Raw genomic sequence first — 16,976 nt, forward strand, 5'->3', positions numbered from 1 at the left:
ATTTACAACTGAGTTGTAAATATCAAGTGTGGTATCTCGTTACAGTTTGAATTTCATTTGGTTGGGTAAGTAACTGCTTCCACTTAAGTTTGCTATTTCCACAATTAATTTTGGTTCTGCTGAATTACGTGTCTTTATTAAGTGTAGTTCAGAGTGTGTCTGTGGAGGTTTCTAGTGTTTTCATTCTTGTTTGTTTTTTTTTTTACAACTGAGTTGTAAATATCAAGTGTGGTATCTCGTTACAGTTTGAATTTCATTTGGTTGGGTAAGTAACTGCTTCCACTTAAGTTTGCTATTTCCACAATTAATTTTGGTTCTGCTGAATTACGTGTCTTTATTAAGTGTAGTTCAGAGTGTGTCTGTGGAGGTTTCTAGTGTTTTCATTCTTGTTTGTTTTTTTTTTTTTATTAAATGCTACTTATTGCTATACAAAAAAATTGTAAATAAGGAAATGATGAGTACATGAAATCATAAACAATAATTTGCTCTTTTCCTCAACAACTTTTTAGAAAAAATTATGCACATTGGTTCTTACAATTTGGCATCTATTTTTGTAGCTGATTTTGGTGTAAGATGTTTAAATTTGAAATAGTTGCTTTTATATCAATTAACATTGCAAGTTGGAATAGAGCCAGTGTAGCTCTGGGAGGTTCATACTGCATTTTAATACAGTGTAGTTTTTAGCAAAATTTACAGTTTTCGTGTAAATACATCAGTTACAGGTGTTGAGTATATTCTTGTTACTAGTTAGTTACTGCTTGAGTGCAAAAACTATGTTGCATGTGAGAGAATGAATATTAAGTAAATAGTAAAGGAAAAATATATTGAGTTTAAATATTTCATTTCATCATTTCATTTTATGCTACCACAGCAGGATAAAAAAAAAATTGTACCAGATTTCTCTAGGTTGGCTTGTGTTCTTTGACAATGTTGTAATTTAGAGGACCCTAGAAGTATTAGCAGTACACCTAGCACCTTGTACAACGTTGCATCTGCTGGAGGAATGTTTTCTGATCCCTGCAACTCTTGTGATTTAATACTTCAGAACTGATGTGACTTCTGTAGTACATCAACATGACAGCTTTAGCTATATCTGTGATAAATAAGGGAGCTGTAGAAAAAGCTTTGATACATGTAATTATTGTCCTACTATTCTTTGTAATAGCTGAGTGGCCAGAAAATAGTTTTATTAGGTGGCTGGTGAATTTATGCTGAGATGCCTATAAAATTGTGGCATGTGCTTAATTGTTGCTAACATCAGGGAAACTCCTATGAGGGTATTTTTTGAGTTTATTTTTGACTGAAACTCTCACATTAAGACAAAACAAGTGACAATGGCCGATTGGTCTGTCTTATTGACAGACATCATCAAGCTGGATGAATTTCAAATTATTACCCTATTATAAGCATTGCAACTAATAGACATTGTGCTTGCAAGGCCTAGGGTTGTTTCTTGTGTGTAAAATAAAGCTGCTAGAGCAGGAAACCCTGGGGACTACAGAGCTGAGAGATCTTGGTAACTTCTTGTGGAGTGTGGGACCAGCTGGAGTGTATTCTTTCCACAACACAGTCATGCAGGCCTAGGATGTGCTCTTCTGAATCCTCACAGACCAGCACTCTTAGGTCTCAGCGAATTTACTAGTGATGCTAATTAGCTCAAACATGGGACAGCACTTCAGAATCTTTGCTATTTTTATACTGTGTTATTTGTTAAACTAAACATTAAGCAGATGACTTTATTGAACTAATTCTTAACTCAGAAGTTTAAGCCTGTAGATTTGAAATCTGTAAATGTATACTAATAGTTTTTTCCCATTAGAAAAATATTTGTTATTTGCAGTCATTAATTTGTTAACTAATATGAGGGAAAAACTTCTTATCCTCTTCTCAGAAATAAGTTGAGTGGAGGAGGGAGTAAGTTATTTTAGTTGTTGAAGAAATACGTTCAGCTAAGTCTCTTGCAAGACATAAAGGAAAAAAAGACCTTAGAGATTAAAAGCCAAGATTGTATCTTCTTTCAGTCTGTCTTTGTGATTTTGGGCCTGTGAATCCATGTTGATTAATTGCACTGCATTTGCATCTCTTCATTTAGAGAGTGATGGCAAGGCTGGTCACTCAATAAATTTCCGAGTTTGCTTCCTGATACAGAACTAACTGTCAAAGCCATCCTAATTTAGTTGCAGCAGTTTGAATAAAAAGTACTTTGTAGTATTGTTTTTAGAGTCTCCTGACTGCTGAATGCAAGTATAAATTGGGAGAGGACTGGCTGTAGAGCAACCCTGCAGAAAAGAGATCTGGGCTGCTGGTTGACAGCAGGCTCAGTGTGAGTCAGCAGTGTGAGCCCTGGTGGCTCAGAGGGCAAACCACATCCTGGGGTGCATCAAACACAGCAGAACCAGCCGGTCAAAGGAGGCGATTATCCCACTGTATCTAGCATTGGTGCAGCCTCACCTGGAGTACTGCATGCGGTTCTGCGCCCCACAGTTTAAGAAGGTTGTGAAGGTCCTTGAATGCGTCCAGAGGAGGGCAGCAAAGCTGGTGGAGGGGCTGGAAGACGTGCTCTGAGGAGCAACTGAGGATGCTAAGTTTGTGTAGTTTGAAGAAAAGGAGGCTGAAGGGTGACCTCATTGCTCTCTACAGCTTCCTGAGGAGAGGAAGTGGAGAGGGAAGTGCTGATCTCTTTTCCCTGGGATCCAGTGACAGGTTGTGTGGAAATGGATCAGTGCTGCATCAGGAGAGGTTTAGACTTGATATTGAGAAGCATTGCCTTACTGAGAGGGTGGTCAAACACTGCTTCCTAGAGAGATGGTTGATGCTCCGAGCCTGTTAGTGTTTAAAATGTATTTGGATAATGCCCTTAATAACATGCTTTAGCTTTTGGTGACCCCTGAAATGGTCAGGCAGTTGGGCTAGATGGTTGTAGTTCTCTTCCAGCTGAAATATTCTAGTGTACTCTAGTCTGAGGGCATCGAAGCCAGGCTCAGCATGGGAAATGGAATACTTCAAAAGTGGTGTTGTTGGGTAAAAGCTGTGTCACAAATGGTTTTCTTGGGATCAATAAGAACTATCATTTGAGGAAATAATTTTCATAATCCCCTGTGGTGTTTAGATGTTCCTAGCATTATGAAATACTGAGTTTAAGCAGATAAGTTGGGTAAGGAAGGTCCCCAAATCAGTTAAATGGGTAATAAGGAATTATCAATTATAAAACAAGCTCTACAAGCTGTGTCTTTCCTATTCACTGATGAAGACTTGGGACTTTTACAAACGGTGAGGAAAAGCTTAATAGAATAAATTGAGAGATTAGAAGGTTGCCTCCAAAAGCATTGGGCAACAGATTTTTCTCAAGAATTCACTGTAAATTGTATAACATACTGTACACTATTGGGAATCAATTATCCTGAATATATGAGGGCCCCTCTGAAAGTAATACGTCTGGTTTTAGTATGTTGGCCCTCAGTGTCAGAGGCAGATGTGGGTGGCATGGCAGTAGAGGTTGAACCTTCCCACCAGTATTCTGTTAAATTTTGTTGCCACGTGACAGACGGCAGCAGAGGGGTGGTCTGACAGAACGGTGTCTGACATAGGAGTGTGTATGAAGCAAAGGTGTGTAACTGAATTCCTCTGTGCGGAAACAATGGCACCCGTTGGCATTCACTGACGCTGGTGGAACGTTTACAGAGACCAACCAGGGGATGTCAGCACGGTGAGGGGGTGGTTGGTGTGTTCCAGCAGTGGCGACAGTGACAGCAGGTCCCCTCCACTGGTGCAGATATTTTGAACGAGCGCATCACACAGGTGCTTGTTCATCGCTGGTGAAAAGGCACAGCCAGTGGTGGGGACTGTGCCAAAAATAGTGTTTTGTAGCTGAGAGTTTGCTCCATCCAACAGTGTGATTGTGCTTTTTGTATCTGTCGTAGTTTCCATGGAAATATGACATAAATAGCAAGCGTTATTTTCAGAGTGACCTACATACATAGTTACATTGGCTTGATATATCACTCTAAGGTAGTCTTTTCTTCTGTCATACATAGGTTTTGAAATGATTTGCTGTAATTTAAGAACTGCTTAGGCCTTACCAAAATTCACTTAAGTAAAAGGTCATGCTGGAGTCCCACTAGTATTCCCTCCACTTATTAGTCTCTGGAAGCAAATTTAAGTAAAGGTTTAGGATTCCTTAATATAAAAATATTTATTGCTTTATAAAAATCTAAGTAGAAGACCTATTTGAAGGCTTTGGTCATCACATTCATGAGTTTAAAGAACGTGTTGAGTAGAATAATGCAAACAAATAGTTTAAAGGAGTATTCTTTTCTAGGGACAGTGAAATAATGCTCTGTGAAAGTAGGTATCTCCAGAGTGTAAGTAAATAAGTGACTATATGGGAGATTTGTTATTGATAAACAAATGTGGAGACAGGAAAATAATCAGAAATTATATCTATATTGAAAATTTTAAAAAATATGTAGGTGAAAAGATAAATGCAATTCTGAGAAATTTTTTTGAAATCATAAATATTGCTATCATAAATATTGAGCAGTGTCTAATAGATCACTATATGCATTGACAACTTTGTACTTTAGTAGTGATATTTACAAAAATAAAAGATTCTAAAGCAAACCTAGCAATCCTGTTTCAAACGTTACTATAGGCTGAAGATTTGCCTTTTTTCTCAGAGAAGGCTTTTTGCTTCACTCAAAAAAAAAAAAGAAAAAGCTCTGATACTCCCTTTTTTTCCATTTAAAAATTTTCTGAAATCAAAATGTTGTGATACTCTACTGAGTTTATAATACAGACAATTACTACAACTCTGAGCCAAGCTTTGTGTCTTTTCCTCAGACCTTGCCTATTCTCTCTTTAATCCTAACCTAGCTCTCTTTAATCCCAGCTCCTCATCCATCTGCAGGCAGAGCTCCATGCACTCCATCTGCTCTCTCACATAAAGGACAACTCCCACTCCTTCTCTTCCTGGCCTGTCTTTCTCTGAAAGCCTTTATCTTTCCATTGCAACACTGCAATGGGAGCTACGACACCACACCTCCACGGTACCAGCAAGATCGTAGCCCTGCAACTGCACATAGATCTCTGACTCGTCAGATTTATTCTCCTTGCTGCATGGAGTATAGGCACTTAAGCCTGGCGCCCCAGCATGTTGAGTTCCTGGAAGGGATTCCCAGAGATTTTTCCACAGTAGTGCCTTGTAGGAACCTTCTGGCCCACAGCAGATGCTGGAGGTGACCCTCTTTGTTTACTTTGTGATCCCTTCCCATCACACCACTTCATGCTCTTTGCTCAGCAATCTTGTCTGTTGCTTGCTCAGGACTGCAGTCACCCTCTCCTGCAGGAGACTGCAGGAGTCACCCTCTCCCTCTCCTGTCATTCCTAGTTTAAAGCTCTCCTAATGCGGTCAGCTATCCTATTGGCAAAAGTGGTTTTACTCTGCTCAGTAAGGTGCTTCCCATCTCCCAGGCAGACAGTGGTCTGCAAACAACATTCCATAATGGTAGAATCCAAAACCCTGTATTCAGCACCAGCTCTGCAGCTACTTATCAAACTGTTTTGTCAGTGCCTTCCTTGTACCCTTTCCTCTTAATGGCAGGGTTGAGGATGAAATCATCTGGTCCCCCATGTCCTCAACAGCTGCTCCCAGTCCTCTGTAGTCACTTTTGATACTGTCCATGTTTCCCCTAACGGTATTGTCAGTGCCCACATTTACTATAACATTGCCTCTGCTGTTTTGCCCTGTATTTACCTGTACTCCATCCCCCATGTCCTCAACAGCTGCTCCCAGTCCTCTGTAGTCACTTTTGATACTGTCCATGTTTCCCCTAACGGTATTGTCAGTGCCCACATTTACTATAACATTGCTGTTTTGCCCTGTATTTACCTGTACTCCAAAATTTGGGTGGATTTGCTTTCTGGGCTTCCTGAGCTACAGAGGTAATTATGTGAATTCTTGACATGTGTTCTTGTCCTCCAAGTTTCTCTGGAATTGTTAGTCTTAGTTTTCTTTAGGTGTAAAGATTTTCTTCCCCTGTATTATTTGTGTAGATCCTCAGATTGCCCTTCTAATTTTAATTTAATTTGTCCTGTAATTCTGCTGCTCTTCTGTTTCCACAGTTCTAACATTTCAGGCTTCTCACTGTTTTTCTGTTAGGGGTACATAACCCTCTATGGTCACATGTGTGACTGCTTTTGAAGCAAAGTTATATTCATTGTAAATAACTGGACATGTGTAATAAAATGATACTCTTCTTTGTAAGATGGACATCATCTTCATTAGTGTTTCTTTGTAGGACAGCATTCACAGTGCATCAAAGTCGAAGTTCATGTTTCAATGCCAGGAGCTATAAATCCAGAAAGTTAATTGAGTTGCTGTGAGCTACACCTTCACAATGATCTCCATCCATTGCCTCTTTCATGAACAGTTTGTAATCGCTTCTGAATGGCTGAAGGTCATACCTATCAATATCGCTTAAAGTTCCCGAGAGTGAGGGGAATGGGCAGTCCTTCTTGAAATACTGTAACATTGGACTCCAGAAAGACTTTTTCTGAGATTTGTGAAAATTGGGCAAGAAATTCTTTCGAATTGTAGAGGTTCCAAAATGTGCCTAACTCTGACAGATTTATGTTGTTTTTATAAATATTCAGTATTTCAATTATGTGTGCTCAAAAAGCGTTTGTGATATTTATGTCTTCTAAGAGCAACCACTAAGATACAAAAATTTGAGAGAGCTTTTGAAGTATGAATGCAGTAGATATTGACAAGTTTTTAGCTTTCTGGGTCTTCTCAAGTTTTTATTCTTAAATTTTTTTTTCTCCTTTCCTGTCCTCAAAGGTCCCAAAGAAACAACTCAAATAAAAACCAAGCAAACCTAAGAACAACCTTAATAATGGATACGTCCAGGAGGTTGCAAAGCAACACTGAGAGGAAAGGATGTAATCTTTCTATAGAGTGGGATGTCATTGATACAGGTTTTCTTCTGAGCAATTTGCAATGAAACAGAAGTTCAGGGTTTATGGTAGCATGTATTCATTGAATTATAGTGTTGATATTTTTTTGATCTACAAGTGTAGTTGTAAAGAAATAATTTCTTACTGCATTCAGCTTTGGATTTATTTGTGACATCTTTCTGCAGTTTATCAATCCAAAATGTTTCTATTTGTTCTTTTGATTTTCCAGGGGAAGTTTTGTATTTTATGTCAGTCAAACCTGAGATTATCACTGTATGCTGAGCTTCTTTGACAAGAACAGGGCTTTAAGAAAATAATTTTGTCTTCTGGTCATTTACTTGCCCATAAAATTTAGCTAAAGAGCTGTAACTAAAGCAGCTTGACTGGAATTTTCTGTTACAGAAACAACGTTAGATGTAAGCCTCAGTCATTAGTTCAGCCTGTGCTGTCATGAAGCTGGCTTTGAAATCTGAACAGATAAGCTTGTGTGTACCAAGTCTCAACTTGAATCTTATATGCCACACTACAGTTAACCTTCAAGAGGTGGATCCTTGTCTTATGCAATTTAGTGGGTGCTTTATTCTTAATCTGTGGTCAGAATCCTGCTGTTTCAATAAAACATCAGAATCTATAAGGCAAAGACCTCACAAGAGTTAAATTTTATTCAAATCAGTAATAACTAAATATAGTAAACATAGTTGGGAATATGAACCTTACAATTTTTGACCAACTGGAAAAAGTTGTAAGGTGGTAAAAATGTGAGCTCTTTCATATAAGTATTTTTTTGTAATCCACAATATGTATGAAAATTTTTTGTAGTCACAGTATTTATTCTCTGAAGGGCAGTTTCTTTGAGACATCTGCAGTTTACATTGATGATGATTTAAAAAAGATGAAGTGAACATTATGAGCTGAAAGTTTTCTCAGTTGGTTGGCCTACCCGCTTTCTATTCTTCCATCCTAGGTGAATGTTAGGGAACAGGAGACTAATACTTAAAATTGTAAGAACTTTGGAATAGCAAACCTGCCTTTTTAGTAGCAAATAACCTAAACCATTTTTTTTTCTGGATGGCTCTGTTTCAACAGAGTAGTAAAATCTTAAAAGAGTTTTAATTAGAAATTTATATACTTGACTCTAGAATATTTTTAAAAGAATTCCAGCCTTTTCTTTGAAAATGTAAAACTTTCATAACTGAATTTTACAAGCTTCATAATACTGTTTATGGAGTGACATATTGTATACACAGTCAATTTCTGTAAATATTAAACAGTTTTGTTAACAACTGATGGCAGTAGAATTATAATCAGATCCATTTGTGAAATTCATTATACAGATAAAGAAAAGTGGATGTTTTCCTCTGTGCTAATTGACATGTAGAACAACTGTGTACTCTGCCTCACTGTATTTTGCTGCTTTAAAAATAAATTACAATATGGAAATAATACAGTAGCTGTGTTTCTTATATTAATTATAGGTCGAAAGGCTGTATTTAAAAGTAGAGTGTATGTGATAATTTGATTTATTTTGGAATTAGTTGAGATGCTCTAGTGAGGAATGATATATAGCAAAGGAATTTAGTCCTCAAGGCAGATGGGAAAATAGGATAGTTTAGCCATTAATGAGGTTTCTGAAATACAAATGCTATTGACAAGTTTCTAGTTAGGTGGTTGCAATAATTTTTAAGTGTAGATTTTTAGTTTAGTGTAACTGTTGAAGGCTGTTGTCGTTCATAGGCCAGAAGTCTATACTGATGGTACATGGTATAATTTGATGTGCTGATTTTTTGTAAGTCAAAAGCTGAAAGTGCATGTATTTTAAAGATATGCATGGCCAAGTTGTAGGTTTTCAGCTTGTGAACTATGACATATGCAGATAGTTTTAGATTAGGTAATGTGTGGCATGCCTGAGTAGGAGTGGCAAAATGTACAATAAACTCTGTAGATATAATCCAGCATTTCTGCCTTGGCTGCTATCTTGTCTCGCTCTTCATTTTTCCCTGGCCAGTATCTCCCAAGAGAAACCTGGTGCTTCCATCTCTGACTTCCAGCTGCTTTGTCCGCTCTTGTATCATCCAGTCCCCATGCTGTATCTGCTACTTAACTTCCTCCCCTCCAAACCCTCTTCAGTGACCTGCCCCATGTTCACATGCCTCTCATTCCCCAGAAAGACCTTATAGTCTTATAAAGATCTCATAGCATATGTCTTGGTCTGCAGGCGACCAAGATGACACTGTAGCCTACTATATTTAGAAACCGAGTGTGTATGGTACTTCAGTTTATTCTGAAATTGGTTGAGGTGTTCTGCTGATGAGTAACGTATACAGAGGAGGAATTTAGCTCTCAAGGAAAATGTGGTAACAGAATTTTATACTATTCCATTATATTGGTACACTGGTGTCAGACATGCACGTGTTTGCTGGTATGAAACTTCTGGGATGTTATTCTGAGCTTGAAGTTTTACAGAGTTTTTTTAAGTAGATTGTTGGATTCATACCAAAGTGAAAAATACTTCTCTGGTGACAACTCTGGAGATGTGTTGTTCAGAATAGCTGTGTATTTAGTTAAACCATAGGATAAGAAATCTGTTCCTTCCACATATAAAATTAGGTTGTCAGTTGATTTTTTTCAATTAAATTGACAGAAATAATATCCTTTCAAAGTAGTTTTCATTACTCTGTGTTTAAAGTGTAGCTGACGGTGAGGTAGCAGATGTCTAGAGAGCCAAGCGAGGGGACAAACTGTAGACAGCTGTCTCAACTTCATGGTAATTTGTTGCCTAGCGAGTTCTTGAGAAGTGCTTTCTCTCTCAGTTCTTAGTAGCTCTTCAAGATTGTATTAGTGTTCACATGTCCTTTCATTATTAAACTGCTTGAATTTTTCATGCTTATTATAACTTTGACCAATAGATAGTATGAGTTATAGAGACATGCTAGTGAAGAAGAATATCCTCTGTTTTTAACAAAGTACACACTATTTCCGTATAATGCCTTACAGCTGTTACACTGAAAGATGTTGGGGTGAATAACAATGTTGTCTAGTCCTTTGCTAAATAACATCTTGTCCGACAGCTGCTGAACACCGAGTTCACATTTCCTTTGATCTTTCTGTACTAACCCCAAGATCTCATTCCTGAGTGCATTCAGCAAGCTTAAAACAAATTACTGAGCTTGAATAGTGTTTTCCCCATCTCTACAAATATCCACACTATAATTTATAATTTTGTAATATAATCAGTACATCTTGATGTTTTTTCCTGTTCTTCACATTTGGTTCTCCTGTTTGCTTCCTTCAGACAGCATCTTCATCATTGATCTTTATCATCTCATATGTCAGGAACCAACTGATACTTCTGGGGCACTCCACTGAATTTCCTGTAAAAACTAATAATATTTCAGCTAAAACTTTCTGTAGTTCCTTTAAAGTTCCAAAGCTAAACACCATCAAGTCCTCATGATTTCTTCGTATTTCATTTATTCTCCAACCCCTTCTTCTGACACCTCAGGAGACAGATATTCATTGACTCTTTCATAAGCCGGAATCTCTGAACGTCTTTCAGAGTGAACACAAATGCAGAAACCCCCTTTTTTTCCTACCAGCTTCTTTTACATAGTGACTGTCCTTTACATTTTCTGACAAATTTGCTTAGTCCAATGTATATGAAAGAGGATTTGTTACTGTTTTACAAGCTTCCTTCAACTGACATGCCTTAACATGTTCCGGTATTTTACTGGAGTTCACAATCCTTTGTGCATTCCTCATACAACACAATTTCAGCTTTCAGTGCTTTCAAGCTTCTGTTCTGCCACTCTAGCTTCTCTTTCTCAACTATGTTGACATAGGTGGTAGAAATGTTAAAAAAACTATCTTTTTATTACTTAATTTAAGATTACAAGAAATGTAGTAGTCTGAATAGCTTTGGTTTAGTTAGTGTGTGTTTATCTGTGCAGGTAATTGTGACTCTGCACTTGATAATTGCAGACACAGGATTCATTTAAAATGTCTTCAGATCCTAAAAAAGTAATGAGACAGTTCACAGATATCAAGAAGATAACAAGGGTATGAGTAAGAGCTTATGTATCTCTTAATCAGAATAGTCTCATATCCTTCTATAACAAGGACAATGCATGATGAAATTGGAAATATTCTAGTAGAGGTGCAAAACAGTTTGCATAAAGCTGCTTGGAGAATAGTTTTTAGTGAGGTCCTGTCAGAATAATGTATCTTATGGGACATTGCAGGATAGACGTTGAGATTGGGTTTGGGTGTTTTTTCAGTGTTTCATTACTTTGTTTCAGAATTTTTTCATTAAATTCCCAGTCATCACTATGTCATCAGTCATCAATGCCTTGAAGACATTGAAAGTGTACTGGAGGGAAGCTGTAGGGTTAAAAATAATTTGATTAACTGAAGACATGAGTCTCATAAAAATAGTGTTACTTGGCAGGATCAGTTGTCAAAGCAAAAGTAATCACTGATGCCTTGTTTGTGTGGTACTCAAAAAAGATACGGCTTTGGTTTTTTGGTGATTTTTAAATTTTTTTTTTTTTTTAATGAGTTACAAGTATCTAGAATGTAAAGTTATTCTTTGGCTTTGAGCCTTGACTGGAGATGCATGTGTGTAAGCTTGTGAATCAGTGAACTGCAAAAAGACAACCGAATTTATAAAGGAAGACATGTATGTCCATTAGCATAAAGTTTAGAAGATGAGGCAGAAGAGGACAGAGTGTAATCTAACATATAAAAGATGGGTTGCAGAGGATGGTAGAATTTATTTTTCGTACTTATGGCACAAATGAATGGAGTAAGGGTTTAAATTAAAGCAATAAAGATTTACACTGGAGAGCACAGGGGCAGGGAGATGGGGGAACGTTTTCAACTAGCAGAACACCAGACCTGAATAGTGCTAGGAAGTTGCAAAGTTATCCAGAGATCTTAGGAGAATCATAAAAATGTATGCCACATAGCTCTGCAATTACTGTGGCAAATAATACAGTAGGTGAGCTCTTGAAGTACCTTGAGCTCCCAGTACTGAACTCGTCAGTGCGAATTTGAGGATTTCTGGTCTTTAATAGTGGAGAGCTGAGATTGTAGAGCCAACCTCCTGATCAGGATGACAACAGTGATGAGGAAGCATGAAGGAGTAGTAGAGAAGCTGCCCATTTTGGACATGAGTAATAGTGTGAGAGTTCAGCTACTCTGCGCCATTGCTTTATTGGGATGTTATGTAGCAATAGAATTTTTGCTCATAATAAATGTCAGATTTTTGAAGAATCATGAATCTGGCCTACTAGGACACCTCTTTCTTTCTTCATTACAAATGCATAGTTACTGTGAGGCAAATAAAAGATTAACTTTGTGATAGTCATCTGTACGAGTTTGTTCTTCATAGCTGAATTATTTTTATACTTGTGTAGACAGTGGATTACGCATACTTAGAAGCATTCTCACATTTCTGCTTGAAGAAAAGCAGTTTCTTCTAACTTAGTCTTTTAATTAGGAAAGCAAGGATTTTGGTCTTGCTAATGACCTGAAAACAGATTTTACCTTCTTTAGAGAAGTATCTTGAAAAGACTACTGTAGAAAAAGGTGCAAATCTACCATAGTAAATTTACCATTAGTAGATTTGTGGCATCTACAAGTTTGTATACTTCTGAATCACCACGTGCATTTTTCTGTTTTCATTTAGGAAAGGAAACTGAGAAAGCCAAAGATCGATGTGATAAAGCCACTATGAAGCTTCATATGTTGCATAATCAGTATGTGTTGGCACTGAAAGGAGCACAGTTACATCAGCACCAATATTATGATACTACACTTCCTCTGCTACTTGATTCACTACAGAAGATGCAAGAAGAAATGATTAAAGCCCTGTAAGATGTATTCTTATGTATTTTTAACTTGCAGAATTTTATAGTTGTAGTATTTTAATTAATTTATAGGATTATTTGAAAATAATCAACAGACATTAATTAATTCCTTATTATATAACAAGGGGTAGTGAAAATAGATGTTTTCATCTTTCAGTTGACAATAATTGTGCATAGAGATGTCTATCCAAATAATGCAGACAGTAGTTTTGAGTGGTTACTGATGTTCTAGCAATACACCATCTTCTCATAAAACTTCAAAAATTTTACAGATTAACTGCAGTGTTTATAGTTGAGCTCATTTTTTGTCCTTCAGCGGGTATACTATGGCGAGGTTGTTGCTCAGTAGTCTCATTTTTATAAAATTCCACCTGCGACGAATTTGGTTTAAAATGGCAAACTGTCTGCAAAGTTATGGTGGAGCAGGGCTAGGCAGGGCATGGTTAATCGTGTGTGCAGAAAGAGTTACGGGATTGTATACACCTGTTATCAGTGTAAGGAGTCCAGCCTTAAAAATACAATTGCCTTTTTCCTGAGAGATCATTTTTTACATCATTACAGAAGATGTGTAAACTGATGTTATCGGAGGACAGATACCGAGGACTTCAAGCCCTCTTTCCTGGTTTGTAACCACCAAGCTGCCTCTTTGTCTTTTCTGAAGAATGGGAATTGATTAGGGATTTTAGTCTGTTCAGTAGGCCTTTTTCTGGGATGTTGTTTAAATCACTTAGCCTAAAAAAAGGTCAGTTAATTTTTTTTGTAGGTATTGTTCATATAGATGTGAGGCACTCTTCTTTAACTCTTTTTCTTACCTTCTCTGAAGTCTACAGTCGTCTTGACTTCAGCTCATAGGAAGTGAGGGACAGTTGAGGATTTCACAGTGTACATGCTGATGTGGTGCAGACGCCATTAACTGCTCTATGCAATATCCTATTAATTCCTTTGATTCTAGTGCACATATCAAAATGAAATAGACTTTGTAGAAGTCTCTGTACAGTCCTACTAATCTTAATTTTGTGTGTAAAGACACAGCAAAAGGCTACAGTTAAAGTTGTGTGCTGTAATTACCGTGATTTTTTAGAATCGTGAGATAGGATATTTTGCCAAAGAATTTTGAAGTGGAACAAGCATCTATTGAACCACTCACCTTTGCTATGTCTGGAGTGAAAAACTGTAAAAAAAAGTATTTTTGTCACTACATAGACATTTTTTGTGAGATCTGAGTGTCTTAAAAATTACTTCTTTCTAGTACCTTTGGTGTACAGAAAGAGGTGGTGATTTCAGCTGTAGAACTTGGTGAGGCCACCTGTGTGAAATCCTTAATAATCCTGATTTTGCAGACAAATTAGTTCTGTAAACATGAAGAAGTGTAGATTAACATCACTAATGTTCGTTTTGTTTTTTGGTTTGTTTTTTTTTTTTTAAATTGGTGTAGATTTCCCCTTTCTTCCATAAGGCATTGCTGTAGTTGACATTCGCCGATCTTTTCATCACGCTTTGAACTATTTCCTGGAATCTTTTCACACATGTTGTTCACAGGCAAGGCAAGATTTAATGCCATCTCATGTCTATTTTCTCCTTAGAAAAAGTTTTGGAAAAATCCAATCATGTAACTTCCTTTACAGAGGAAATGTATCATGAGAACTTATCCAGGAAAAATGTATTGATACTTGTTTCTCTGCATGCTTCTCCGGGCTGGCCAAAATTCATCGGTATTTTGAGAAAGACGACCATGTTTCAGAGCCTGACAAGCTCGCACGTTTTTCAAATATGGAAATGAAATAGAAAATGATTATGAGGGTTCATTTATAGAAAGCTAAAAGTTAAAGACAACAGGAGAGTGCTCTGAAGATGTGTCTCTGAATGCTCTTAAGAGTTAGTGATGCGGTATCATCTATTCTTTTACTGTTCCCCATTCACTTGGTTTTTGCCATTCTTGGAAGTGGGTAAAGACTGGGTGACAGGTGACAGGAACTTCTTGTTTGATTTTGTTTCTTCTTGTAAATACATGCTAACCTAATAAAAAAATATATATAAAAGGAGATAGTTTAACCAATAAAGAAAACAAGTTTTTAAAGGAAATGCACACTAGTTTGAGACTTAGGCCGGCACATACTTAACTTAAGGACATGAAAAGCTTTAGTGTAGGCTATAACAAGCATCTTAAGTCCTTTGTGAAAGAGAGTGCCATCAGTGAGTGGTATACATTTATTTTCCTTGTAATCCCTACAGTTTTTAGTGTAGTTACCCTGTATGTAGATGCACTCAAATCAATACACGGTCATAGAGACTTGTCATTCATAGCCAATCTATAAGGAAAAGGCCACAATTGATCTGTTATTTCTTTGAGTAATACATTGTCTTAGTTTTTCCCTTTTTAGCCAAGAGTTTGTAGAAAAAGCAAATCGAAAGTTTGAAGCATCTTCAATGTCATCTAATGCCTTCAGTGCCATGGTATACACTAGAATTTTTTTTCCTCTCTAGAAAAGGAATCTTGGATGAGTATAGCCAGATCACGAGTCTTGTAACAGAAGAGATTGTGAATGTCCATAAAGAGATCCAGACCTCGGTTGAACAGATAGACCCTAACTCTGAGTATAATGACTTCATAGATACTCACAGGTATACATTTTAATCTTGTTCTGCGTGTTCATGTTTCTTCTTGAGAAAACTCTGCAGGAAATTGCATCACTGCTTGACTGATGAGAATTGAATTTGTTTACTGGTTCCTTTTACATTGTTACTTGTGAAGTTTTATTCTAGCTTGAAAATTGTTCTTCTTGCATGTACAGAAAACTGGCTGAAAGTCAGGCTTTTAACCTGACCATTTCTTTTAACCATCCATCTCTTTGGCTAGCTCTAGAAAAACAAAATTCCAGTTTCTGTTATTACATATGAAGAGCTGTAACTTTGGTACTGACAGCAGACTATATGTGACAGTACAGATTCAGAGCTAATTTATTTGTATTTGGATGCAGTTTGCATTCTGGGCTGAACTAAATTTCTCTGCTTTATTTCTCCTATTGTCCAAATTCTAGTTTAAAGTGAACTCTTGGTACCTCTGTGTACTCTGCAGTTATTGCAGGTTGAGCAGTGCCTGAAACTACAGCATATGCAGATAATGCAAGACAGTTTTTAACTTTAAAAATAAATTGTATTTGCCATTTACTGAATTGTTACTCTGTATTACTAAATGCAGAAATAGTCTTAAGACTTCCTGGGTTGTCTTTTTGGCTGTTATGAGAGAACTGATAATTGTCATCTGCGGGTTTATAGCAGGATCAGCTAAGAATGGACACATTCACATTGATATTCCTCAAGAACCTTGGTGTGCTGTGATCTTGATTCAAAGATTTTTATTATCTGATATGATTTTAAGATGTTATTTATTCAGAGGAAAAGGAATATGTAACCATTTGCTACCTTTTATTTCATTTGTAATTTTAACTATGTTCTAGTTATTAAAATAATTCAAAACATTATGATTTGCTTTATGGTCTACTCAAAGATACATGTTAATTTTGAAAATACCATCTTTATTTACTAAATTAGATCATCAGAAGTTGTTGAACAAGAAATAGAGTTTGATACATCTTTACTAGAAGAAAATGAAAACCTTCAAGCTAATGAGATCATGTGGAATAATCTAACAGCAGAGAGTTTACAAGTCATGTAAGTCTTTCTTTACAAACCTTTCATCCTATGGAAATGGTGTTATACGTTATATTGAGACTCACTCGGATCATCACATAGCTGTGTCTTCATTTTTTAGGTCCAGTTTCTAAAAAGTAGTATTTTCACAGTGTGGACTTTTTCCTATGCTGGTTTTGTTTTTCCTTCGCACAAAATACTACTCTCCAGTTCCCCAAAAGCTTGGCAGCCCTTTCAATATATGTTCCTGCCCTTGCCAGTTAATTTATACAGTACCCCAAATCCATCATCAATCCTCCTTGGAAACATACTGATTCATCTTCCCAAAAGTGTTTCCACATCCAGTACTTCAGAAGAAATACTGAAATCTTTTGATGAAACCACTGAGTACAGTGACGTAGCCCATGATTTAAATTGCCATGCAGAAAATTTCCATAAATATATTTATTTCACTTGTTTTGTAAGTGTTGGCTTTGGTTTTCCAAAGGAAATTTCTTATTTATT

The 16,976-nt window shown here is 36.8% G+C and overlaps 1 protein-coding gene across 1 annotated transcript in view; it reads left to right on the plus strand.

Annotated features, from left to right (window-relative positions):
• Window positions 1–16,493, plus strand: part of LOC104490350 (tyrosine-protein kinase Fer-like) — a gene marked incomplete at its 3' end in the record, with an annotated part of 33,366 nt that extends 16,873 nt beyond the window's left edge. The window contains exons 5-7 of the mRNA XM_010132623.1: window positions 12,641–12,824; window positions 15,306–15,443; window positions 16,374–16,493. Of these exons, the coding sequence (XP_010130925.1) occupies window positions 12,641–12,824; window positions 15,306–15,443; window positions 16,374–16,493 (442 nt within the window). The remainder of the gene's footprint in view (window positions 1–12,640; window positions 12,825–15,305; window positions 15,444–16,373) is intronic.
• Window positions 16,494–16,976: the final 483 nt, after the last annotated feature.

The sequence above is a fragment of the Buceros rhinoceros genome, unplaced genomic scaffold (assembly GCF_000710305.1).
Source record: "Buceros rhinoceros silvestris isolate BGI_N320 unplaced genomic scaffold, ASM71030v1 scaffold11240, whole genome shotgun sequence".
NCBI lineage: Eukaryota > Metazoa > Chordata > Aves > Bucerotiformes > Bucerotidae > Buceros > Buceros rhinoceros.